Raw genomic sequence first — 26,127 nt, 5'->3', positions numbered from 1 at the left:
ATGTACTCGGCACCGGCAGGTGTGTGGGACCCCCACCCCCCGTCTAAACATGGCTCCATCTCCCCGCTGCGGCCCCCCTCCACCTCACGCCTCACCCATGTGACCTCCGCCGCCCCGGCCAAGCGGATCACCTTTTACAAGAGCGGCGACAGCCAGTTCGGGGGCGTCAAGATGGCCATCCACAAGCGCAGCTTCAAGTGCTTTGACGCCCTGCTGGATGACCTTTCCCAAAAGGTCAGGCGCCACATCTCTGCTTATCGGATGTAGCAAAGGCTTTTCTTCCCCTTGCAGGACTTGTAACACGCTTTACTTTCTGTTTTGTTTCCTCGCCTCCTCTGTATGGCACAGAGATATTCTAACCAATCATTCATTTCTGTTTTGCTAACACAAAACACAGTGTAATGTCCCATTCTCATCCTGGGGTCCATAGCTAACATACTTGAATACAAAATATACTGTAATGACCACGGATGTGTAGACTCGCTAGCCCTTGGCTAACTGGTCCGACCCTTAGTGTTAGCCCAGTCGCCCTTGGTGCGGGCTATCCGGGTTTGGTTCCCGGCTGCCCCCTGAATTCGCTACCCAGACAGCATCCGGATGTGGGCCACTTCAGGCAATGATGCGGCACTGACGGTCTTCTCCTGGCCCTGACAAAACGGAAGTGAGCCTGAAGTGGCCCACATGTATAATAGCAAATATGGCCCAAATATGCCAAATCAAATGTGGGCCTTGTTTTGTGATCTGGATGTGACCCTGAAGTGGCCCGTGTGGTAAATGGTGAATATGGTCCCAATATCACAAAACACATATGGGCCACCTCTGGCTAATATGTGGCACATGCGGCATTGCTATGGCTTGGTTCTGGCCCAGATCTGGCATACAGGAGTGGACCACCTAAGTGCCATCATTCCACACGGTATGTGGACCGTGTGGGCCGGGTCCAGGCCACATCAATTTTGCTATGTGGGTACAATATATTACAAATACAGCAATAGTCCCCACCCTGCTGTAACAAGCTAACCATTAACATGTAGTTCAGTCACCATTATAATATGAACAATACTAAACAGTAAGGATAAATCCACTAATAAGACCACTGACGTGACCAAAATTAATTATATGAACTTGCCGGCAGCCATACCAGCATGTACCCTGGCGCTGCCAAATGATGGAAGCTAAGCAGGCGTGGGCTTGGCTAGTACCTGGATGGGGGGGGGCCTCCCTGGAAAATGAGTTGCTGCTGGAAGTGGTGCTGGTGGACCAGTAGAGGGCAGCCTTTTCTCTGGTCCTAATAAAAAGAGCAACTATCAAATCCCAAGGCCCTAGTACAGTGACGGGTAGGAGACGCCGTCCTTCGGATTAGCATTTAAACCGAGTTCCTGACTCACTGTGCTCAGTAAAGATCCCATGGTACTTATCTCAAACAGTAGGGGTTCCTCGGTGTCCTGGCAAAATTCCCAACCTGGCTCTCTCCATCTGGCCACCTAATCACCCCCTCCCCCGTGTAATTGGCTCAATGATTCCTCCCTCTCCACCCCAACCTGATGTGTGGTGAGGGTTCTGGTGCAAAATGGCTGCCGTGCATCATCCAAGTGGTGCTACACATTGGTGGTGGTTGAAGTGAGTTACCCCCTTCACTGTGAAGCGCTCTGGGTGTCAAGGAAAGCGCTATATGAATGTAATGATGATGATGATGATGACGATGATTATTATTATATGATGAATTCAAAAATTCCCATGGTTACCAGACACGCTAGATAGAGCAAGCTTCAAGTGGAAGAAATCTCAAGAATATTACAGATGATCTCTTTTGCAGGCTTTCCTCCAGAAATATCCTCTTCAGCTGCTTCCTGAAACCGGACTAACTGGACTGTAATGTTAAAAAGTTAGCTCGTCTGTTCCGCTGAGAAATGGCACAATACACGACAGCTACTGTCGATGCCTTAGTTCCCGATGGAAGAACCGTATGTGACCCATCTTCACCCGTCTAGTTTCATGACCATGTCTACTCTCTAAAAAATATTATTTTTTGGGGGTGGCGTCCGGGTGGAGTCGCGGTCTATTCCGTTGCCTACCAACACGGAGATCGCCCGTTCGAATCCCCGTGTTACATCCGGCTTGGTCAGGTGTCCCCACAGACACAATTGGCCGTTTCTGCGGGTGGGAAGCCGGATGTGGGCATGGGTCCTGGTCGGTCGGTTGGTCGGTCGGGGCGCCTGTTTGGGGGAACTGGGGGGAATAGCGTGATCCTCCCACGCGCTACGTCCCCCCGGTGAAACTCCTCACTGTCAGGTGAAAAGAAGCGGCTGGTGACTCCACATGTATGGGAGGAGGCATGTGGTAGTCTGCAGCCCTCCCCGGATCAGCAGAGGGGGTGGAGCAGAGACCGGGACGGCTCGGAAGAGTGGGGTAATTGGCCAAGTACAATTCGGGAGAAAAGGCGGGAAAATTAGATATACTATATATATATATATTTTGGAGTACAGGTGGTTGAGTATAGTGCGGTTTAGTATTAGAGGGCTACATATCAACGTCACTGCATTTTGTCTACACTTTCTCCCGTCAGACAGTGACGTCATGTCTCAACGGCGTGACTTGTGCAACAACGAGCAGTAACCCATGTGACTAATCCGATGCAGGTTTTTCCATTCCTGCACGCAGCTGTTCACAACCACAATGAAGTAAACCGTGCTCTTCACACGCGCAGGTGCCCCTGCCGTTCGGCGTGCGGACCTTGACCACCCCCCGCGGCATCCACAGCATCAAACAGCTGGAGCAGCTGCAGGACGGTGGTTGCTACCTCTGCTCCGACCGGCGGCAGGCCAAGCCGATCAACATGGAGCTGGCGGGGAAACGGCCGGCCATCTGGCACCATCACAGCAAACGCCCCCATCGGCTGGAAGCGCCGCCCTCGGCGCTGCCTGGCCACATGCCTTACAGGCAGCGACGGATACTGCTGGTGAAGAACAGCGAGCCGGGGTTCAGGAGGAGCGTGGTGCTCAACAGGTGGTCCACGAGGAGCCTCAGGGCGTTTCTGGAGGAGGTCTCCGAGGCGATGCAGTTTCATGTCCGTAGGCTCTACACTGCGGAGGGGCGCAAGGTAAAGGGTACACGTCTTGTGTGTGCAAGTGCACACGTTTACGTATGTGTGTAGCGTACCGTGGGGTTTCAGTCAGGGCCTTCAGTAATGAACTGCACCCCCCACACACACACACACGCGTTGATTTCTCATGTGGGATACAGCCAACACAGCCACATACAAAACACACTGTCACGCGCACTGTAACATTGGGCGGGTGTAGGTGGGGAGCTAGCTAGCAGCATGTGGCTAGTTAGCAAGAGCCCCGGGTTAGCCGATTAGCTCAGAGAGTCGACAGACAACGAGATGGGGATTTCCACACCGCTGCTTTCTTCTGAGTCCGAGGTACATGAACTCCTTCACTTGAGGCGACAGAGAGCAGCATTGATCAACTGAGCTAGAGTAAAGGAAGAGAGGGAGTAGTGGTAGCGAGAACAAACGCTTTCCGTACGTTTTTAAATCACCACAAACACGAGAGGTTCTTGATCATACAGTCATCACTGTGCATAAAACACTTGGACAGACAAAGTTTCCACAGCTGATGTAGTGTTCACCAATCACTTGCACAACTCAAACAAATTCAACAAAGAACAGCCACAATATTATCAGTGCACCGCCTTCAATTCAGTGAGAAAAATGTGCGCACTAACCTGGAGTCGAATTCCAGCTCACTTGAGAGACTCGTGGCAGCCTTCTCACGCAACATTCATCCAGCAATGTATGTAGCTAGCTGTATGGAGCTAGCTAGCAGCATGTGGCTAGTTAGCAAGAGCCCCGGGTTAGCCGATTAGCTCAGAGAGTCGACAGACAACGAGATGGGGATTTCCACACCGCTGCTTTCTTCTGACCCCGAGGTACATGAACTCCTTCACTTGAGGCGACAGAGAGCAGCATTGATCAACTGAGCTAGAGTAAAGGAAGAGAGGGAGCAGTGGTAGCGAGAAAAAACGCTTTCCGTACGTTTTTAAATCACCGCAACCACGAGAGGTTCTTGATCATATAGTCATCACTGTGCATACAACACTTGGACAGACAAAGTTTCCACAGCTGATTTAGTGTTTAGACTACGTTCTGGTACAGGACGTCCCTGCTCAGCCCCCAGGAGAAAAAACAAGTAATTGAATTCAGACACATTTCAGACACGCTTCAATTTAACTGTGAAAAATAAATTGTGATTGTGATTTTGACAGGGCCAGCAGTGAAGGTCCCGAAGGCCCTGACAGCCCACCACTGATCATATGTTTTGTGAGATGTGATGACATGTGTCATGTATGAGTGAATTTTGTGTTTTATATGTTACGCTATTAAAATATATTTATTGTATAGATTACAACGTTGACACCCGCATGTGTGCGCATGTGTGTTCGTATTTTTACAGATTGACAGCGTGCAGAGTCTCATCACGTGTCCCTCCGTGTTAGTGTGTGTGGGCCGGGAGCCCTTCAGCCCCCTGCTAGTAGACTTTATTAGGAAGAGTTCCGACGAGAAACTGCCTGGTCTGGGCCCCAGGACCCCTGGGAACGGGGCGCGCTCCCCGGCCACGCAAGGAATCCGGTCCCCGCCTCACGGAGCGCGCTCCCGAGCCAGCGAGTATAGCGAAGGGTACGAGAGCAAGAAAAATGGTGAGTCGTTATCCCTCTAGTTATCATTCGCCTCGTCGCTTCACGTCAGAGTATTTCTCCTGCTACCCCGTCGTTTTCCCTCCTCAATTGTACCTGGCCAATCACCCCGCTCTCCGAGCCGTCCCGGTCGCTGCTCCACCCACTCTGCTGATCTGGGGAGGGCTGCAGACTACCACGTGTCTCCTCCCATACATGTGGAGTCGCCAGCCGCTTCTTTTCACCCGCAGCGAGGAGTTTCGCCAGGAGGATGTAGCGCGTGGGAGGATCACGCTATTTCCCCCTCCCATCCGAACTGGCGCTCCGACCGACCAGAGGAGGCGCTAGTGCAGCGACCAGGACACATACCCACATCCGGCTTCCCACCTGCAGACAAAGCCAATTGTGTCTGTAGGGACGCCCGACCAAGCCGGAGATATCAGTGAAATTTTGTCAAGCAAAGTTGTGTACTTTAATTATCCTATGTGTGTAATGAAAATGCACACATGGGTATCTGAAGTGGGCAGCTGTATGATACATAAACATAAATATAATTTACTGGTGTGGAGTTAGAAAACAACGAGACAGGAGACGTGAGAGTAGACGTAGTCGAGGTAGTTTACTAGCTCCAACTTAGCATGTCATACATTCGACAACGACACTGAACCGTGAACCGGAAGCGGAAGTGCATTATCTGACCCCTCGCCTCTTCCCTTAAAGGTACACCGTCCTCTTAGGTGAATGTCTTCCGTTATATAGATGTGGGTCACCACACTGGGAATAAATGATTAGCAGCTATTAGTGAGACCGAGGAAGGAAACAAAACAATGTAGAGTTTTTCGCTAGCATACGTTTGTATGTTTGCATATCTGTACGAGTGTGTTTGAAGTGCGCTACAGTGAGCCTTAAATTCGGCCTCTTTTCACTCATTTCTACTTCTCTCAATTCTTCTCCTTTCAGTGAATTTTGGCCTGGAAACTAAGAAGAGCATCATCCACCCACGCTCCGATTCCTCAAACCGTTCCACCCGTTACTCTTTGTCCTCAGAGAAGTCGTACACCAATGGCCTCAGCACCTGCTCCCACTCCCAGGGCCAGCAAGCCATCATGAACGATGACATCGAAAAGCGTGTCCTGGTCAACAAAGATGGCAGTCTCTCAGTTGAGATGAGGGTTCGTTTCCGTCTCCAAAATGATGAGACCCTGCGATGGTCCACACAAATCAAAAAGTCCCCATCTGGCTCTCTGACCAATGACAGCTTAACATTAAGGGAGGCCCAGGGCTGTTACCTGCAGCAGGGCCAATCGGAGAGCTGCTCCGACCCAGATTCTGCCTCCTGTGACCCAGAGGGCACCGATTATACCAGTCAGCCGCAGCAGCACGCCCTGGTGGAAAACCACTGTCCCTGCTGCTACCAGAGACAGGAACAGAATTATGACTTGTGGGAGAACCCTGCACATAGCCACAAACAGCCTGCACCCCCTCCCCCGCACGGCTGTAGACACACCCACACAATGGTGAGACACACCCACTCCTCCAGCTCTTCCTCTTCCTGTCACTCCCGGAGGGTGGTGCGCCGGCGTGCGAGACTCTCTGACTGCGGGGGAGGTTCGGGTTCAGAACAGGGCCAGATGGTCCAGGAGGAGATGTGTGTGACAGAGGAGGTGCAGCAGAGAGTGGAGGTAGAACAGGATGGAGACACTCAAGTAAAGGTGTGCAGGATCAGCCGGTGCTGCAGCCGCAGTGAAGTGACTGCTACTGACAGCAACCTACGGCCTCGCAGCAGGAGGTCTATTGAGGATGACAGAATTGAGGAAGGAGCTGACAGGCACAAGAGGCTCCACGATGATCTGATGATGTCTGAGGGGGAGGAGCGTCCACTATCTACAGTAAGCAACTCCTCACACGTCCTCCAGACGCTGCAGGAGGACCAAGATTATGAGGAGGATGACCTGCCGCCTAGCGCTTCACAATGCTGCCATAGCGCTGAGCAAACACCATCACCACCCTCCAAACCACAAAGCTATGTGTCAGTCAACTCCTGCCATTGGCGAGATGAAAAGGCAACTGGGGAAGCCTCTGAGGACTTCTCCTGTCACTGCAGATCAGCCAACCATAGTTCAGTGACTGCAGCAGATGAGGTGGATCGGGCTACCAGCTCCAGGTCCAAAACAAGCCACGCATCTCACAGATCCAGCAAAACCAGAACGCCAAATCCGGAGGAAGAAGGGGCTGCAGATGATGAGGATGAAGATGAGGAGGCAGCACAGAAAAGGGTATTGAGCGGTTTGTCCAATCATACAGGGCATTCACTGGGATCTGGCCAGTTGGGGTCATCTAGTGTATGTCTTCATTGTGGGGGCTGCAAACGGGGAACCACCCCTGGTTCCTTTGCCTCAGCCACCTCCAACCATGGAGCAGAGGAACCCTGCAGCAGAGCCTCACATAGGTCCCATCACTCCCATGTTGCCACTCCGAAGCCTGACACGCCTCTGTCAAACCAAGATGATGCAGATGACGGCAGTGATGGTGAGCGGGTGGCTAGTGGCATGTCTGATGGTTCTGACATTTCAGCTGTATCAACAAGATCCAACAAGTCCAACCTTACTCACCATGGACGTGCCTCTGTTACTTCCAATGGTCGAGTGGTTAGTGCCATGTCCAGAGCTTCCAATCAGTCAAAATACTTTTGTTCCCCCACACCACCAGAGGAAACACTGACTGAGCTAGCAGAAGAGGAGAAAGAGAGGGCACTAAGTACCATTTCAGACACGAGCCACAGGTCCAAGAGTTCTCATAGGTCTACCTGTAATGGCGGCATGGGAGCCACAGTCCCAGTAAAGGAGGAAAGAAGCCTCAGTGCCATGTCTGCTAAGTCCAATCACTCTGCCAGGTCTGATAAATCCCATAAGTCCTCCCAAGCTTCAGAGAGAGCAGTGTCTTCTAAATCTGAAACAGCTGAGGACACAAGGGCTGATGAAAAACCAGAAGACAGAGCTGCCAGCGCACTGTCAGTCAAATCGGCTAGGTCTAATATTTCAGCTAAGAGTAACAGGTCACACACATCAAACCACAGTGGAACAGAAAATCTCCCCGATATCAAATCAACAGAGGGAGAAGAGGGAGAAGAGGGAGGAGAGGAGGTAGAAACTGTTGGAGAGAGACCCGCCAGCATTATGTCAGCTAAATCAGTCACATCAGTAAAGACATGTAAGTCTGCCAAGTCTCATGTATCCACAGTGTCCCTAAAGTCTAAATGCTCTGGTGCACCAGCCAAAGACACAGCAGAGGCCGGAGAAGAAAAGGGAGAGGAGGAGGAGGAGGAGGAGGCAAGACCTGAAAGCAGGGTGTCTGCTAATTCTGCTAAATCAAATGTTTCAGAAAAATCCCACATAACCTGTAAGTCCGACTGTAGTCAGTGTCAAAGCGACGTGTCTCCATGTCCTGAGTCAGCAGGTGCAACAGTTATAGACACAGGAGATGATGAGCAGCAGAAGGAGAATGAAACAGAAGAGCGGTCACCAAGCGCCTTGTCGACAAAATCCGATCTGTCAGCCAAGTCCAGCAAAGCTTTGGAAAGGTCATCATCTCCCTGGCCAGAAGCTGTGAAAGATGGAGAAGAAAGGCCAACCAGTGGAATGTCTGTAAAATCAACTAAATCAAACATGTCGGCTAAGTCCACAAAGTCATGCAGGTCTCACTGTAATGGCAGTGTAAGAGCTGCATCAACCAGTTCCAAGGTGGAAGAGGAGGCAGAAGAAAGAGGAAAGGCAGAGGGAGAGGAAACAGAAGAGCGGTCACCAAGTGTAATGTCTGCTAAATCAGCTCAGTCAAATATTTCTGCAAAGTCCACAAAGTCGCATAAGTCCAGCTGCAACGGCAGTGCACAAGCTATGTCTGAAAGTAAAAGTGCAGCAGGTGAGGGTGAAGACGGCAGTGGAGAGGACACAGGAGAGAATACAGAGGGAGGTCATGAAAATACAGAGAGGTCAGCAAGCAGTATATCCCGTAAATCAAGGAGGTCTAATAAATCTAATTATAATGGCGGTACAAGAGCGAGCTCTAAAACAGAAATGGTTGGTGAAGAAGTGGAAGAAAATGCAGAGGGAGATGTGAATGATGAGAGGGCTGCCAGTGCTCTGTCTGGGAAATCAGCTAAATCGCAGATATCAGCTAAATCTCACAAATCACATTGTAGCCAAAGTTCAAGACTGGATTCTCTGGCCAAAGATACAGCTAACATGGAGGATGATAGTATGGTAGGGAGAGCCCCCAGCACCATGTCAGTGAAATCAAACACTTCTGCTAAATCTTCCAAGTCCGATAAATCCAGTTGCATTGGAAAAGGCCAGTCTAGGAATGCGAATGAGGGTGATATGCCTAGTGTTAAAGAGGACAACCAAAATGAAACAAACATTGCTGAGATGGAGCCAGAGGGAGAAAGGACAACTATTTCCCTCTTAGTCAAAACAGAGGAAAGGGCCGACAGTGTCATATCAGTGAAATCTAAATCATCAGTGAAGTCCTGTAAGTCAAACTGCAGGAGGACTGTCAAAGTATTGTCCCCCAATCCTCATACAGAAGACAATGTTACCATCAAAACACCAGAGGAGGTGGATGAAGAAGAGAAAAAGCAAGCAGAAGAGAAAGCTGCCAAGTCACATCACTCCAACTGCAATGGAGCAGCTGATGTTCCTGTTATTGAAGCAGTGGATACAGATGAAGTGGAAAGCAACATGTCCATCAAAACTGCCTCCACTGTAAAAGCCAAGCCAAAGGTGGATGGGAAAGCAGGGAGATCGAAGAGTGCTCTACCAGGGGAGTCTAACTCTGGTCAAATGCTCTCACCAAGGAAGTCCCCCTCTTCACGATCCCCCTCACCAAAGGTGTCAAGCTCACCCAAAGCTCCAGCTCCACACCTCAGCACTCCGCCCTCCCCTCCCAAGCAGTCATCACCCAGGCCTGGCGTTGGAGAAACACGAGGGCGCAGCGCCTTGTCTGTTCACTCTGCAGCTTCTGCCAAGTCAAACAGGTCTAAGTGCAGCTGTGGAGCTTCTTCAGCGCTTCAAAAGGGGAAGAAAGAGGAAGAGGAGAAAAAGAAGGAGGAGGAGAAAACAGAGGAAGTGCAAATGAGTGAGGAGGTAGCTTCTGAGCGGCCCCTCAGCATCCTATCATCCACGTCAAAGAGGTCAAGGAAAGACTCCGAAGACGCAGAGCAACCACCAAGTCATGCCTCCTCAGGGTCTGTCACCCTCGGGTTACCTGATGACCAAGACCAGGAATCAGGTGACTCAGACAGTGGACAGTCCCACATCTCTTTTCACACAAAGACATCCACCCGCTCTCACAGTAAGAGAACAACAAGGACAGAAACCTCTAGTGTCACAGAAAAGACAAAAGAGGAGGATACAAACACTACTCTGGTATCCAGACCGGCTGACATCCTGGAAAGTGAAACATTAGGAGGAGATGAGGAGGGAGAGCAGATACTGGGAAGCGCAGTCAGTGCTCTTTTGGACAAGAGTAATATGTCTGTGAAAAGCAGCAGGTCTCCAAAGCCAGTCTGCAGCCATTGTGGAAAAGCGGTACCTCCAAAACAACCCAACAAGATGGGTGCTAAAGAGCAAGAGGTTGAAACAGGGAGTGTGAAGTCTGCTTCAACTACCAGAGCATGCAAAACCACTGGTAGTCACCTGGACACATCTGAAAACAGGACCTCGTCTCCATTGTCATCATTAAGCTTGAACGTTCGGAGCAAATCACGTGCTAAAGCCACCACTAAACCCACTGATACTGCAAAGACACTCGCTGAAGAATCAGACAATGAGGAAAACAAGGCAATCAGTAGACCGTCTAGTCAGGCCAAAGGGCAAAATGACACCACAGATGAGATGGTGCCCAGTGTCAGCTCTAAGAGTGTAAGGCCTGAGTCGGCAGCATCAAGCTACTCACTCTCCAAACCAAAATCCTTCAAGGAGAACAACGAGGAGGAGCAATCCAATCGCAGCAACTCTAATCTCGAAGTCAAATGCCACGAGGACAAATCCGAAGCAACAAGTGACAATCGCAGTGTCCAATCTGCCAAGACTTCCAAGAGGGGAGCAAGCCCTAAAGAATCCTCAAGCACTTGTCCTCTGAACAACTCCAAATTGGCAATCAAAACGGAGAACTCCAGTGAAAGGGCTCTCTCACACTCCATGTCAGCCGCTGACCTGCTGAGAGAAACCATAGCTGCTGGGTGTCCACTCAGCCGACAGTCAAAGGGCAGCAATGCCAGTGAAAAGACCAGGAGTGAGAAGAGTGAGAGGTGCCGAAGAAACAGGAAACAGGAAAAGGAAGTGGCAGAGCCGGAGCTGACCCCTGCTAGTTTGCCCAATGCATCGCCAAATGAGGTTGTCAGCGATTGGCTGCTGAACATTCCGACAGATGGCGACATGTTTACACTCGGGGATGAGCTTATCGAGGCAGGAGAGGAGGAGAAGGAGGTGAAGGAGGTGGAAGAGGATCCTGGAGAGGAGGTAGCAAAGGAAGAAGAGAATCCAGAAGATGAGAAAGGAGAGGAGGAAGAGACCATAGAGAAAGTTGAGATAGAAGAGGGGGAGGAGGAGAAGGAAGCTGAAGTAGAGGTGGATGGAGCGGAGGGAGAAGACAAGTCTGATGCAGCCTTGCCTGGTGCTGAGGTCGCTCTCTCTCGTCCCCCCCATCTTTTCACCAGCAGTGATTCTCTATTGAGGAACTGTCATACTTCAGTGGCAGTGATGAATGTTCTACTGAACCCTTCTCTAGGACGATGTCGTAGCCTACCTGAAGTAAGACTTCATAATTACATTAGCTCTAAATGAAAAATATGATCTATCTATCTATCTATCTATCTATCTATCTATCTATCTATCTATCTATCTATCTATCTATCTATCTATCTATCTATCTATCTATCTATCTATCTAGCTCAACTGGGAATTGGCATGGATTCACTATTACAGTGCCAGTTTAGCACTGATTCTATACATATTGGGGTTTTTCAAACATCTTAATATTATAAATATTGTGAATATATATTACAATTTATACATCTCTATCCCCTCATCCATTGTAAAATGTGAATACTGAAATCCAAAGAAAGTGTATCCCAAAATTGATTTATTTAATCAAATAATTCAAATTCAGACATTCAGAGATGTAGAAATCATTACATGAAACCTTGAAACAGCATCTTTTCATCGTGTATCAACAATGCAATTCAGAGGAAAAGATGTGATCCATCTAGCAAGAATGAAAATCTGTTGACAGGGACATCCACTATAGATAGATGTATTTATGGTACTATATAAACAGAATACAATTTTTAGACTGACTTCTCTTGTCTTTCCATAGGTGTCTGCTGTGTACGGCCGCAGACTGAGCACATCCGCCAAGGGGCTGTTGGACTGCCTGGCGCAGCTCCAGCTCATTGAGCCCACGGCGAGCCCCGAATGCGACCAGCACAAGGACCGCAGCCAGCGCTACAACGAAATCATGGCCATCCTTCAGTCCCTCTGGCTCACCGAACCCAAAGACATGGCGGAGAAGGCGGGGAAGGAAGCGTGCAAAGACCAGGTCACCCCGCCGAGGTCCTCGTCAGGTGTCGGCATGAGTAGTGGCTCGGGTGGTTCGGGTAAGGACAATGGAAATGAAGGAGGGATTGAATCGCCGTTGAAACTGGCAGCGTCTATCCACGAGGAAGTTGAAGCCGAAGAGGAAGCAGAAGGGGAAGCAATGAAGGAACATGTAGAAACAGGAGAGGATGTGGAAGAGGAGGAGGTAAAGTCAAGCTCAGAGGTTCCAGAGCCGTCCACAGAGCCAGCCGAGGCAGACGTGATCATTGAAGAGCAGAGTGTCCCAGCAGAAGAATCTGTTCAGTCTGAACACGTTGATACTCCCCCTTCATCTCCAAAACACGGAGACATCCTTTCACACCTGGACAGCCCCAAAGCCATTGACAGCCCATCCTCACTGGACAAGAGCTCTGCCAATGACAGCTCCAAATCGCCCTCTGACAATGAGCGAGAGACCCCCGAGGACTTCAGTTCAGGCACAACACCCAACATCTTGCGAGGGCCATTGAGTAAGCGGCCTTCCCAGGACCCCGATCCAGTGTGGGTTCTCCACCTCCTGAAGAAACTGGAGAAGCAGTTCATGAGCCACTACACTGACGCCATGGAGGAGTTCAAAGTTCGCTGGGAGCTGGATGACAGTGCAGTCCTGGACACCATGATTGCAGAGCTGAGAAACGAGGTGAGGCAGCGTATCCAGACCAGCATAGACCGGGAGCTGAGGAAGATTCAAAGCCGTGCTGGGAGAGGGGCGAGGTCACCCAGACCCCCACATAATGGGCACCTTTCCAGGGAGTCCACCATGACAGAACGCCGGCGCCGGATGTTAAAGGTAACCTGAAACAGCAGACACAAATGAAAATATACTTGCATCTACACTCAGAGTGTGAACTATGCAGCAGTTTTTATGAAAGCTCACCTTTTGTGTAGGGGGGGGTTGTTTATCTCAGAGAGGACTTCCAATGACCCATTGGTAATAAAACATCCATGATGCAAGAATATATTCCATCAGCAGATCTGTACCTCAGAGAAAAATAGACAAAAACATCACCTATGATACAACACAATGGAATGGAGCACGATAACTTCCAGGCAAATAAGAAATATGATTGGTCATATGCAAAGGCCATACATCACTGAAACAGCTGAAAACGCACGCTATATAAAATGCAACTTGACTGACTGACTGACTGACATATGCATAAGTATGGAAAATATTAAGAAAAATATGATGAATTCACACGATAAAAAAATTTTTCTTATGGTCAGTTAGTAGTTGGGCCAACATGTTTGGATGGCGATGGTGTGAATGGTGTGGGAGTGGTAAATCACCCCCATTGAAACTCACACGTTTTGATTAGGAATGCATGTTCAACATTAATTATTCCTATTAACTCTTGACACCATTAATTTGGTTTGAGAGCCCCAAAATTTCCCAAATCATGTTTTCAGGGGAGCTCCTGTCTTTCCACGACGAGCCGATCTCCCCAAGGCTCCCCCATAATGCACACCCTGAGTACACTCGATCAGACACATTGCAATAAAACCAGCTTCTATTGAGTCGACTGATACTCTCGTTGTAAGAACAATGCCATATGAGCCTGCAGTGAATACAAAGCATTGGCTGGCAGGCTGGTTAAAACATATCAGTGGCAAAATTGTCATTCCTTTAGAAATTCAAATTAAAAAAACAAGAATCACCTCTTATTGGTGTCTGTGTAAACTGTCATGTATAGACTATAAGAACCAAGCTATCTGCTCAGCTTCACCTTGTCTGAAGAATTCTCTTTTTCTTTCTTTCTTTCTTTCTTTCTTTCTTTCTTTCTTTCTTTCTTTCTTTCTTTCTTTCTCCAACCATGCAAATGTAACATACTCTAACCTCTGTTTAAAGGAAAAGTAAACCCACGATAAAACAAAATTAGAAGATATGTAATTGATATAAATGAATGATACATGCTAATGATTGAAAATAAGGAGCTCATACAACTAAGAATTCCTCCTCCGGAAACAGAATTAATCTCTTCACGGGCGCCGCCATTTTAACCTTTGTTCTTTACCATTTGGGGGAAACGAATATTTTTTTCCTACGATGATTCCGGGGAAGGGCCAGCCCTCAAGCGCTACGATTGGCCAGGTCAGCCTGTCAGTCAGCCTGCCAGGAGTCCCGCCCTCAATCTCACATTCGGTTCATTATTCAACTCCCCACGTCAGGCTGCCCCGAGAGTGCACGCGGCCTGTCATTAGTTCGTGAAAATCTTGACATTGATTTGGGGACAATGACGTGTTGTGTAGTTGGTTCAGTATCAGACATCAACACACGAAGCAGAGGAACAGGGGAGCATGTACTTAGCAGTTTTTCATCAACGCGTTTTCTTCTTCTACTCCTTCTGCACATGCGTAACTCACAGTACCTGGAACATATAAACCATAGTAGTGCCACCTAGCGGTCTCCAACGTAAATAGCATTAACAGAACACCATGCATCACTATGTATGTATATGGACGCAACATCTCCCCCTGTTGAACAAAGAATACTTCTGGTACCTTAGATTAGAACTGACAGTATTACACTCTGAATAATGTATGTAACCCAATAACATTATTCACATTTTACATTTTCTTTTTCCTCCCCGCATTAGTCAGCAGTATTTTTTTCCACTTTCCCATGACAAAGTCTGTGGTCCAGCTATGTGGATTTCTAATCCTGGTAAACCTGAGCAGGTTATGAAAGTTAGAGTCAGGTGGTTTATCAGTCTCTGGTTTAGTACAGTCCATTGCTCTGTCAGAGTCAGTATCCGGGATCAACTCTGGCAGTGCAGATAAGCGTGAGGCGTTACAAATCCTTCCATCATCCAGCAAGTAAGTGTTTGGTCCTTTCTTTGTCACAACAGTCCTTGGTTTTGTGAACTTCAGCTCTCCTTTCTTTACTTTCCATGGCTTCCTAATCCGTACTTTGTCACCGGACTGGAAGTCAGTTGATTTAGCGTGTCTGTGAGCATCTGTGTATTCTTTCATCTTCACTTGTTTTTGCTTCACTCTTTCACGCACAGCGTGTCCATCTTTTGGAGGTACAGGCATCTCCATCACCTGTAGCTTTTTTCTCATTCGTCGACCATGGAGCAGTTCTGAAGGGGATACTCCAGTCGTAGAATGAGGTGTTGCTCTGTAATCCATCAGGTAAATTCTCAGGAATGATTTCCAGGGTTTTCTTTGGATTGATGCGGTCTGTAGGCAGTCTTTAAGGCTTCTGTTGAACCTCTCAACTTCTCCATTTGCTCTTGGATAATAAACTGAAGATCTCAGGTGTCTGATTTCCCTCTTTTTGAGAAAGTCAGAGAACTCAAAGGAGAGGAATTGAGGTCCATTATCACTGACCAGTTCTTTTGGATTCCCTTCTCGAGAGAAAACAGTGGTCAGGAACTTGATGACAGTAGCTGTGTCAGCACGGGGAGCAAAGGCTGCTTCAGGCCATTTACTATAGTCGTCTACCAGTGTTATGGCATATCTGCAATCAGGCAGCAGCTGGTAGGGGAATGGTTTGGAGTGGAGCATCATGGGTTACAGTCGACTTATCATTCTGTCTGCAGGTTGTACAGTTCTTAATCAATGTCTCTATCTGGGAGTCCATTTTGGGCCACCAATACAGTTCTCTGAGGCATTGTTTAGTGCGCACAATGCCTTGGTGGGTTTCATGAGCGATATTAATGGGTATTTTCTGCAATGACTCAGGCACCAGCAACCGATGAGTACCTCTGACAATACAAACATCCATGACTGCAAGCTCATGGCGGATCAGGAAGAATGGCTGTAAATCAGGCTCAGTTGCTTTCTTTCGTGAGGGCCAGCCCTTTCGTATCTGTGCACGGAGCTTTGTGAACACTGGGCAGGCACAGCACTCAGACTGGAAGTCATCCACAGACACAACACTCAGATCAGTGAGAATGGTTGCAACGGATTCCACACTCTCTGCGCATGCAGTGTCTGTCTCGGGAAGTGGGAGTCTAGATAGACAGTCAGCGACGTAGTTCAAAGATCCAGTTCTATATTCAACATCATAGTCAAACTCCATCAGGCGAGCAGACCATCTGGCTATCTGGAGACCAGCTGGTTATTGCCTTTGGTAGTCAGGAGTGTTTTAAGTGCTTGATGATCGGTGCGTAACAGGAATTTCCTTCCCAAGGGCCATGTACACCATTTCTTAGCAGACCAGACGCAGGCCAGCGCTTCCTTCTCAACAATGGACTATTTTCTCTCAGCGTCCGACAGACTGTGAGATGCAAAAGCAACAGTCTGTTCCTCACCAGTACTGTCCAGCTGAGTCAAGACGGCACCTAGCCCATAGTCTGAAGCGTCTGTAGAGACTATGGTAGGCTTGCTGGGGTCAAACAGCGCTAGAGCAGGGCTATTCACGAGCATCTTCTTGACTTGGTCAAATGCTGCTTGAGCTGCATCATTCCACTGTAGTGAATTGTCCTTTCGCAGCGGAGCTGTCATAGGTTCAACAACAGTTGTGTAGTTGGGCACAAACTTGCTGTACCATGCACTCAGGCCAAGAAATGAGCGCAGGGTTGCAGGATCAGTAGGGGGCGGGGCATTCAGGATAGCAGTGACATGAGAGTCATCTGGCTACAGACCTTCTGTACGTAAATAGCATTAACAGAACACAATGCATCACTATGTATTATATTATATTTGCTGTTTGTCAACCGTGCGCTATGTGATTGACATTGAATCTTGCTAGCATAACGTTAGCTTTCTGGCTCATAGCTAAGTGAGCTGAGCGGACTATTTCACATCTCCCGTTGCCAAGTCGTATCTAAGGTTCATAGTGTTAAAATTCCGATTTTATTGGCATGACGTAGCGCTGTACATTTTGCCTATTGTACTATTTACTGGAGTAGTGAATATCGTTCCAGGTATTAGTCAAACCCTCGGGCCGGCCTATCCTAACGCTTGAGGGCGGAACTCTCCTGGCAGGATGACTGATATGCTGACCTGGCCAATCCTAGGGCTTGAAGGCGGGACTCTCCTGGCAGGATGACTGACATGCTGGCGTGGTCAATCCTAGCGCGTGAGGGCGGGAACTTCCTCAGATTCATCCTAGGAAAAAAAAAATCGCTTGGGCGAATCCCCGGACCACTCGAATGCTGTGACCTCTTGTCAGCTCAGCACACAGAGAGTGGCACATCACGGTTCGAATCCCCGTGTTACCTCCGACTTGGTCGGGCGTCCCTACAGACACAATTGGTCGCGCCTGCGGATGGGAAGCCGGGTGTGGGTGTGTCCTGATCGCTGCACTAGCGCCTCCTCTGGTCGGTCGGGGTGCCTGTTCAGGGAGGAGGGGGAACTGGGGAGAATAGATCCTCCGACGCGCTACGTCCCTCTGGCGAAACGCCTCACTGTCAGGTGAAAAGAAGCGGCTGGCGACTCCACATGTATCGGCGGCGGCGTATCGTTGTAGCAGAGGGGGTGGAGCAGCGACCGGGACGGCTCGGAAGAGTGGGTTAATTGGCCGGATAAAATTGGGAAGAAAGGGGGGGGGGAAGAAATGAGCTCATTACACCAAACATTTTAATTGCATTTTCTTGCCCTAAAGTCAGATTTATACTTCCGGGTCACTTTATGCAAACGTCGATGGATGTTGATTTCAGTTTACGTGTTTTGGTTCCTTTGTATTCAACATAGAAACCGATGGAGTTCTCCTCAGCACTGAACCCACGTGACGGAATGCAGTAAAGAACATGGCGCCCGCTAGTGGCATTAGAAAATGTAGTACACATCACTCACAACTTTCCCAAAAATGGTCAAACATGCCTGAAACATTTCTAATAGGCTCTTAAGTTACCAACTTAAGCTAGGCTCTTAAGTTACAAGTTACCAACCCAGCATGTATGTACCATCACTTTAAGATGGGCCCTAAAACTTGTTTTTCCTCTCAGGCTGTTAACCCGACAAATTCTCCTAATTTCTATTCTGAAATGTTCTGACTTGCATTTTCATAGTCTTGCACTGTAAATCTTTAGCATTTTAAGATTTGTTTTAATGAAGAGTGTTTGAAATTCTTATTATTTCTACTATACATACTCTTACGTTTATTCTTATTCTCATTTAAACAAAACTTGCTGTTTCAGGTCATGAAGAACCAGTCTGTGAAGACCGCTGACTCCCTCAGTGACGGGGAGATGACGGGGGATTTCAGCGACCAACGCAGCGAGGACGATTACTGCCCATGTGATGCCTGTGTACGCAAGAAGATGGCCGCCCGGCCGGTCAGGATGCACCCCTCCGAAACCACAGCACCAATGATGATGGAGTTTGACCTCCTCAAGATACTCCAGCTGAAGAGCAACCCAGTCCCGGAACCTGAAGTGCTGTCATCGGCATCCGCAGAAGAAAAGAGCAACAGCACCGGCACAGATGAGGAGGGGAGAAATTTAGAGGTAGTCCAGGAGGAAGAGGAGGAGAACGAAGCGGTGGAGGAGGACAAAGCGGTGGAGGTGGAGGAGGAGGAGGAGGAGGAAGAGACCAAAGAGGATATCGAACCTGGCATCGTTTTAGAGGAGACGATCCCGGAGGAAGATGAAGAGGAGGAGGAAGAAGAAGAGAAGGAGTCTGAAAAAGGGGAGAGCGAAACAGCGGGAGAGGGGACGGAGGAAGAGATCAGCGAAGAGAAAGTAGAGGAAGATGACAGTGATGATAAAGAACAGGCGGAAAAAAGCGAAGAAGATGGGTCAGATAGACAGGGGGAGGCAGGTGGGGAGGCAGTCGAGAATGGACAGACAGAGGGGGACTCTCATGAAGAAGAAGAGGAGGAGATGGAGGAAGAATGTACATGTCAAACTGCCAGAAGCGACAGTGAGAGCGACATACTGGAGGAGGAAGAAGAGGGGGAGGAAGAAACTAGCGAGAACACAGGCCAGGGAGAAACGACAGATGGTGAGGTGAAAGCAGAGGAGGGCGGAGAGACGGGAGAGGAAGCGCAAGAGATGGACGATGGTGAGAGAGAGACAGAAAGCGGGAAGGAGGAGGAGGAGGAGGAGGAGGAGGAGAGTAACAAGGACACAGGGACAGGAGATACAGAGGGCGGAGGAGAGACGAGTGAAAACGGACAAGAGGAGGAGGAAGAAGAGTGTGCGGCGCCTGAACTAAAGGCAGAGAAAGAGGAGGCAGAAACGACAGAGAAGGAGAGCGAGGAAGAGGAGGCGGCTGGAGAGACGGAGGGTGACAGCACTGCGAAAGAGTCGACGTCAGTGGAGGAGCAGCCGCACGGAGACCAAAGCGGTTCGGCCGAGGCGGAAGATGAAGATGATGGGGAGGACGACACGGATCACGGAGAAGAGACACAGAAAGAGGAGGGTTCAAATGAGGACACGCCCCCTCCACAGGTAAAGATGAATTTGGATACAAAAATACATTTATTTGGTCTTCTATTATCTCGTTAGGTCAGTTGAAAGCTACGTGATAAGATTTCCTCACAACACTTTAAAGTATTATGAATATAATTGCCAACCACAATAGACAAACGTTGCCGTCAAGTTTAAAATACACACCCACGATTCATATATGAATTAAGGGTATGATTTATTGGCTTCATAAATAGAGTAATGGATGAACACAACGATATTCTGGATTTTTTTGTAATGAATACTTGGGTGGAATATTTGCTAGTAAGTCCAAGTTGTGTAAAGACACCAACACAGATTTTTACAGAACAGCCATGAAGAGAATATTTATTATGTCATTATTTGATCATATGACAGTGTACGCCCACAGATGTGTAGACTCGCTAGCCTATTGACTAATGGATCGGACCCTTTACTTGAATGTTTGGCGCAGTCACCTGTGGTGCGGGGAACCCAGGTTCGATTCCTGCTTGCCCCTTGAATTCTCGCTGTGGGATGCGTATGCGCTCAGAGGCGTGAGGGGGCGCTGGTATGCAGAAGCACAGGGATGTGCTTCCCGAAGGAACGGGTACGACCACGTGGATGTGTAGACTCGCTAGCCCATTGTCTAACGGGTCACACCCTTTAGTTGACTGGATAGTGCAGTCGACCGTGGTGCAGGGAAGCCAGGTTCGATTCCCGCCAGCCCTCTGAATTCTCGCTACATTTGGTAGCAGCGGTCGGATGCCTATGTGCTCAAAGGCGTGAGTGAGGGGGAGCTGGTACCGAAGGCGGGGAGTAGCGTAACAGTGTGCAACCACGGATGTGTAGACTTGCTAGACCTTGGCTGACGGGTCAGACCCTTTAGTTGACTGGTTGGCATAGTCGCCCGTGGTGCGGGGAACCCAAGTTCGACTCCTGCCCGTGCCCTGAAATCTCACTACATTTGGAGGCAGCGGTGGGATGCATATGCGCTCAGAGACTTGAGGGGGAGCTGGTACCGAAGGAGGGGATTCGTGTAACAGTGAACGACCACGGATGTGTAGACTCGCTAGCCCATTGTCTAATGGGTCAGACCCTTTATTGGACTGGTTAGCATAGCCGCCCGTGATGCAGGGAACCCAGGTTTGATTCCTAGCTGCCCGCTGAATTCTCGCTACATTTGGTGGCAGTGGTAGGCTGCATATGCGCTTTGAGGCGTGACAGGGAGCTGGCACAGAAGCGTGGGGACATGCTTCCCGAAGGAGGGGAGTAGTATAACAGTGCACAGCCACGGATGTGTAGACTCGCTAGCCCTTGGCTAACGGGTCGGACCCTTTAGTTGATTGGTTACCGTAGTCGCCCGTGATGCGGGGAACAAATGTTCGATTCCCGCCTGCCCCCTGAATCCAGGGGTGGGGGGCAGGTTGGAATCGAACCTGGGTTCCCCGCACCATGGACAACTACGCTAACCAGTCAACTAAAGGGTCCGACCCGATAGCCAAGAGCTAGCAAGACTACACATCCGTGGTCATAAACTGTTACAATAAGCAAAGTGAATGTAGCGAGGTGCGACACCGAGCATAGCACACTGGTACGCAGCATAAACTGTTATGCTCTAATATAACAAATGTCATTTTCTGAAAGCGTTTCTTAAGTCTACGGCAGGGGTGTCAAACTCCAGGCCTCGAGGGCCGCAGTGTCTTGCAGGTATTTGTTAAAACCATGCACTACACCACCTGATTTAATTAATTAGCTCACCTCCTGGATCAAGGAGGGAAAGGAACTAGTTTAATCAGGTGGTGTAGTGCATGGTTGCAACAAATACCTGCAGACACTGCGGCCCTCGAGGCCTGGAGTTTGACACCCCTGGTCTACGGGTCTGTTTTGCTAACCAAGTCAAGATGGTTAGAAGAGAAAATGAAAATACATTTTCTAATTTTTCAAGATCGAAGTTTTTTGGTATTGGAGATTTATTCATGATAATTCAATTTAGTTTAGTTCAATTCAATTTATTGTCATTAAAAACAATGTGCAGGCACGTGTTAAAAAGGAAATAAGGGCTGCGGCTTCGCCAAACAGTGCAGGACAAACACAGCAAACACAGTATAAGATATACACACATGAAGACCAAAAGCTAAAAACAAGTTAAAATAGAGCTGAAGTACAAAATATTTAAAATATCTACAGACATTCAGTGGGTAGCCAGGTTCAGGTGGGCAACAGCTTGTGGAAAGAAGCTGTTTTTGAGCCTGGTAGTGCGGGCTCTGAGGCTCCTGTAGCGCCTCCCAGAGCGCAGGGGGGAGAACAGTCCATGGTTGGGGTGGGTGGGATCTCTGCTGATGCTCAGACCCCTTCGAAGGCAGCGTTTGTGATAAATGTCTTTTATGGCTGGGAGCTGGGTACCGGTGATATGCTGGGCCGCCTTGACGATCCGCTGCAGAACTTTCTGGTCTACTGAGGGGCAGTTGCCGTACCACACTGAGATGCAGATGGTCAGGATGCTCTCTATGGTGCAGTGGTAGAAGTTGGTGAGAATTTTGGGGGATAGACAGGCACTCCCCAGCCTCCTCAGGAAATGCAGGCATTGTTGGGCTTTTTTCACAAGGGCCTGGGTGATTGATGTCAAGGAAAGGTCCTCGCTGATGTGGACTCCAAGGAATTTAAAGCTGGAAACACACTCCACTTCTACCCCATTGATGTGTATGGGGGAGTGGCTGCAGCTTTTAGACCTTCTGAAGTCCACAGTCAGCTCCTTCGTCTTCTGCACATTGAGAACAAGATTGTTGGTAGTACACCATGATGTGAGGTGCTGAATCTCGTCTCTGTAGGCCGTCTCATCATTGTTGGTGATACGGCCAATGACTGTGGTGTCATCTGCAAACTTAACTATAAAATTTGAAGGATGAGTTGGCAGACAGTCGTGGGTAAAGAGGGAGAAAAGGAGGGGGCTCAGAACACAGCCTTGAGGGGCACCTGTGCTGAGGGTCAGGGTGGAGGAGGTGTGGTCACCTAACTGAATTGGGATAATTGAATCAGGATAATTGGTGGAGCACTTTGGAAAAAGTGGAAACAATTTAAATGTTAAATACAGCTAGTTACGAAACACCACTTTCCTTGAATCCTCTTGCCTGTTTCCTGTAGAATTTATGATTTGATGTTGGACGAGTTTAACTGAGGTCTGCTGACCAATGGTTCATACACCCAAACTCTATAAAACTGGCTTAGAAAAAGGACTCAGGAGTGATTACTCAGTAGTTAAAAATACAAGCAAATAAACATAAATGTGTTTGACGATGTCATTACTCAGTCAAGCAACGGTCATAAAAATTAAATAGTTATCTCCTTTGGCCGTCCGGGTAGTGTAGTGATCTATTCTGTTGCCTACCAACGCTTGTTGGTAGCCAGCGAGATCGCTGGTTCGAATCCCCGTGTTACCTCAGGCTTGGTCGGGGGTCCCTACAGACACAGTTGGCCGTGTCTGCGGGTGGGAAGCCGGATGTGGGTATGTGTCCTGGTTGCTGCACTAGCGCCTCCTCCGGTCGGTCGGGGCGCCTGTTTGGGGTTGGGGGAGAGGGAACTGGGGGGAATAGCGTGATCCTCCCACGCGCTACGTCCCCCTGGTGAAACTCCCCACTGTCAGGTGAAATGAAGCAGCTGGCAACGCCACATGTATCGGAGGATGCATGTGGTACTCTGAATCCTTGCCCGGATCGGCAGAGGGCGTGGAGCAGAGACCAGGACGGCTTGGAAGAGTGGGGTAATTGGCCGAGTACAATTGGGGAGAAAAAAGGGGAAACATAAAAAACACCCCAAAACATTTATCTCCTCTTTTTCCATGGGTAATTTCGTGTGGATCGATAATTTCGGAACAATCAATTGATTTTGATCAAATATTTCAAATTGATCGATCAATCAAACATTGATTTGATGCTAACTCTGGACTCTTTTGACTGTCGGTGACACTCGTCTGATAAAGAGACATGCAACTATTTTACACAGCTTGTTGACAATGATTTAGTCCGACATATTGCCAAGTACATGAACATGGCTGTGGGGTTAGCGGACTCTGACCTGCAGCAACCCATCCGCTAATTCCGAACCTGCGGAAAAGACTTAGTGTTATCTTGTTAGGCGTGCTGAACAGGTCCCTTCAGTTTGGTGGCCGCAGTGATTTTCCACTGAGAGCAATCTGCTGTTACTCAAGTCAGATTGCACACACAGCCCATGTCAAACCAAGCTAAGATGACTTAGCATCTGGCTAACTGAAAAGTAAAAAAAAAGTAGAAGTAGATAAGGTTGAAATGAACATTCTCGGTTTCATTAATCTAATGAGAACGACGGATTTTGTAAAACATTTATTCATCTTGTTGTCGTCACCATTTTGTCTTGTTCAAGACCGCTGTGTTGGGTTTACTGTGGCGTCAAAGTACCACGTGTATCACGCCAAAGCGTGTAATACACCCGCCTGTCCAGCGTGTCAGTGTCACGGTTTGCTTCGCCAAGGCGTGAAAAGTACACGCGTGTATGAAGGTGCAATACCAGCAGGGGGCGATGATTAAGAGGTGAAGGCAGATTAGGGTTAGGGTTAGGGTTGGGTTTGGGTTGGGGTTAGGGTTAGGGGAGGGATTTTTGAAAATGCTGTATGCTTCTTTTCCTCCATGAGGAGTTGTTGGCTTTGAGTTAATCTCGCCCCCTGCTGGTACCGCACCTTCATACACGCGTGTACTTTTCACGCCTGAGCGAGGCAAACCGTGATACTGACACGTTGGACCGGTGGGTGTATTACACGCTTTGGCGCGATACCGGGCTGGGTCATGGAGTCTGTTTGTACATGCCTGCATATGGGCTCTGATTCACACTTAGAATGTGTAGATCGGCTCACTTCCACTTAGTTCAATTGTCTAGAGTGTATGATGAAACCGCTATTTGCATAATTAAGGTGGAGCCTAACTTATTTCCCGTGGGAATTAAGACCTTGCTTCTTAAAATTTAAGCAACTGCATTTGATAAATCAAAGATTTTGCAGCCGAACAGATACCAACCTTGTGCTTTGTTATGCAGCCAGCCGAGACGTCACTGTACAGTAATTACTGACTTGTCAGCTGCTAGTAATCCCAAATCCAGTGAATTGTAATGGTTTAAAGCGTATTTTGTTTCCTCTGCTTATACAGGAAGAAAGTCCGACTTTAGGTGTGACGGAGGGGGAGGAGGCCGATGCTGAGGACTCCGACAGCGACAACAAAAATCCAAGTAACGCGAGTGGCGACGAATCGGGACAGGGGGCAGACGAGACCGCCGGAGCCAAGGAAAGTGAGGAGGAGATCGGGGAGGACATTGTTGAGGAGGTCAAGCCCGAGGAGGACGAGAAAGAGGAGGAGAACGCAGGCGCAGGGGGGCAAGGAGGCGACGAAAACGTTCTTCTCCATCAGATCACGAGGACCTCGGTCGAGTCCCAGCCCGGCTCCATGGAGGCCATCGATACAGTTTCAACCCTGTGCCCCGCAAGCCCAGTAGAGGTCCAGGAACCGGCCTCCAAACTAGCCACGACTCTATCAGCTGGCGACGGAGCAGCTGGTAAGAGTCGGGTAAGGAGCAAGTCCCCGGCAAGGATCAAACACCGCAAACCCAAAAAGAGCGACGTTGAACTCTAACTGGCAGAGAAGTCCCTTGGTGTACTTAACCAGCCGTCCACCTCACCCAATATCATATCCCCCATCACAGTGCTAATGCACAGACTTCTAGAGTAGCACTTCTTTGGATATCTGCTACCACTCACCTTGTAGTGATCCATACTGAATCATCTAGGGACTAGGACTGCATCCTGCACCAACCCTTGCTCTGTATCACGCAAGGATCTAGGGAAAATTACTTAGACTTCTGAATGGAACTTCAACCCCGATCAAAAGAGACTGAAACACTAAAAGCACTTTATCTCCATAGGTCTGTGTAGCAGGAATCAGCGTAACGAGGTGTCACTACAGTGACGGCTGTTAGCACGATGTTGACTCGAGACTCGTTAGAAAGGCGAAACCTTAAAACTTGACATTTTATCACGTATACACCCGATTAAATAAACAGTGAACATAGTCATAGCATTGTACTGGATACTATAATTCACTTGCATATTTTTAGAAGCAAATTGTATTTATGAACATCTATTTTCAAGGTATATGTCTATTTCTGTACTGTATACTACATTTGTGCTTCTGAACAAGGTGCGGTAACGGATCGTTTTTTGGAGAAAGCGCTCATGGAACGTAAAAAAAATGGTAATGTGTACTCACTTGTATGTGCGTTTGTATAAGAAACGACAGCAGGGATAACGGATTATTTCATAGAGCCATAAACATACCATGTACCTCTGAGAGACACTAGATGTTTGTTTTACTGGTTATCAAGGTTTAAAAAAAACAAATTTTCAAACTTAGCCAGCGTACCAGTTGAGTCGTAGGAGTTGTTGTTTTTTTTCCTGATCATGTCTCGGTATTTCAGTG

General features: G+C 48.6%; 1 protein-coding gene across 1 annotated transcript; it reads left to right on the top strand.

Moving 5' to 3' along the window:
• Positions 1–25,284, top strand: LOC130131427 (retinitis pigmentosa 1-like 1 protein). Its single transcript, XM_056301103.1, has 11 exons — positions 1–234; positions 2,708–3,100; positions 4,458–4,701; positions 5,638–11,344; positions 11,393–11,486; positions 12,052–12,477; positions 12,547–13,101; positions 18,401–18,709; positions 18,767–18,943; positions 19,298–19,654; positions 24,805–25,284. The coding sequence occupies exons 1-11, from the start codon at positions 1–3 to the stop codon at positions 25,282–25,284; spliced, it is 8,976 nt and encodes a 2,991-aa protein (XP_056157078.1).
• Positions 25,285–26,127: the final 843 nt, after the last annotated feature.

Source organism: Lampris incognitus, chromosome 21 (genome assembly GCF_029633865.1).
Source record: "Lampris incognitus isolate fLamInc1 chromosome 21, fLamInc1.hap2, whole genome shotgun sequence".
Classification (NCBI taxonomy): Eukaryota; Metazoa; Chordata; class Actinopteri; order Lampriformes; family Lampridae; genus Lampris; species Lampris incognitus.
Note: the sequence above shows the minus strand (reverse complement) of the source record. Positions and strands in the feature narration are given on the sequence as shown.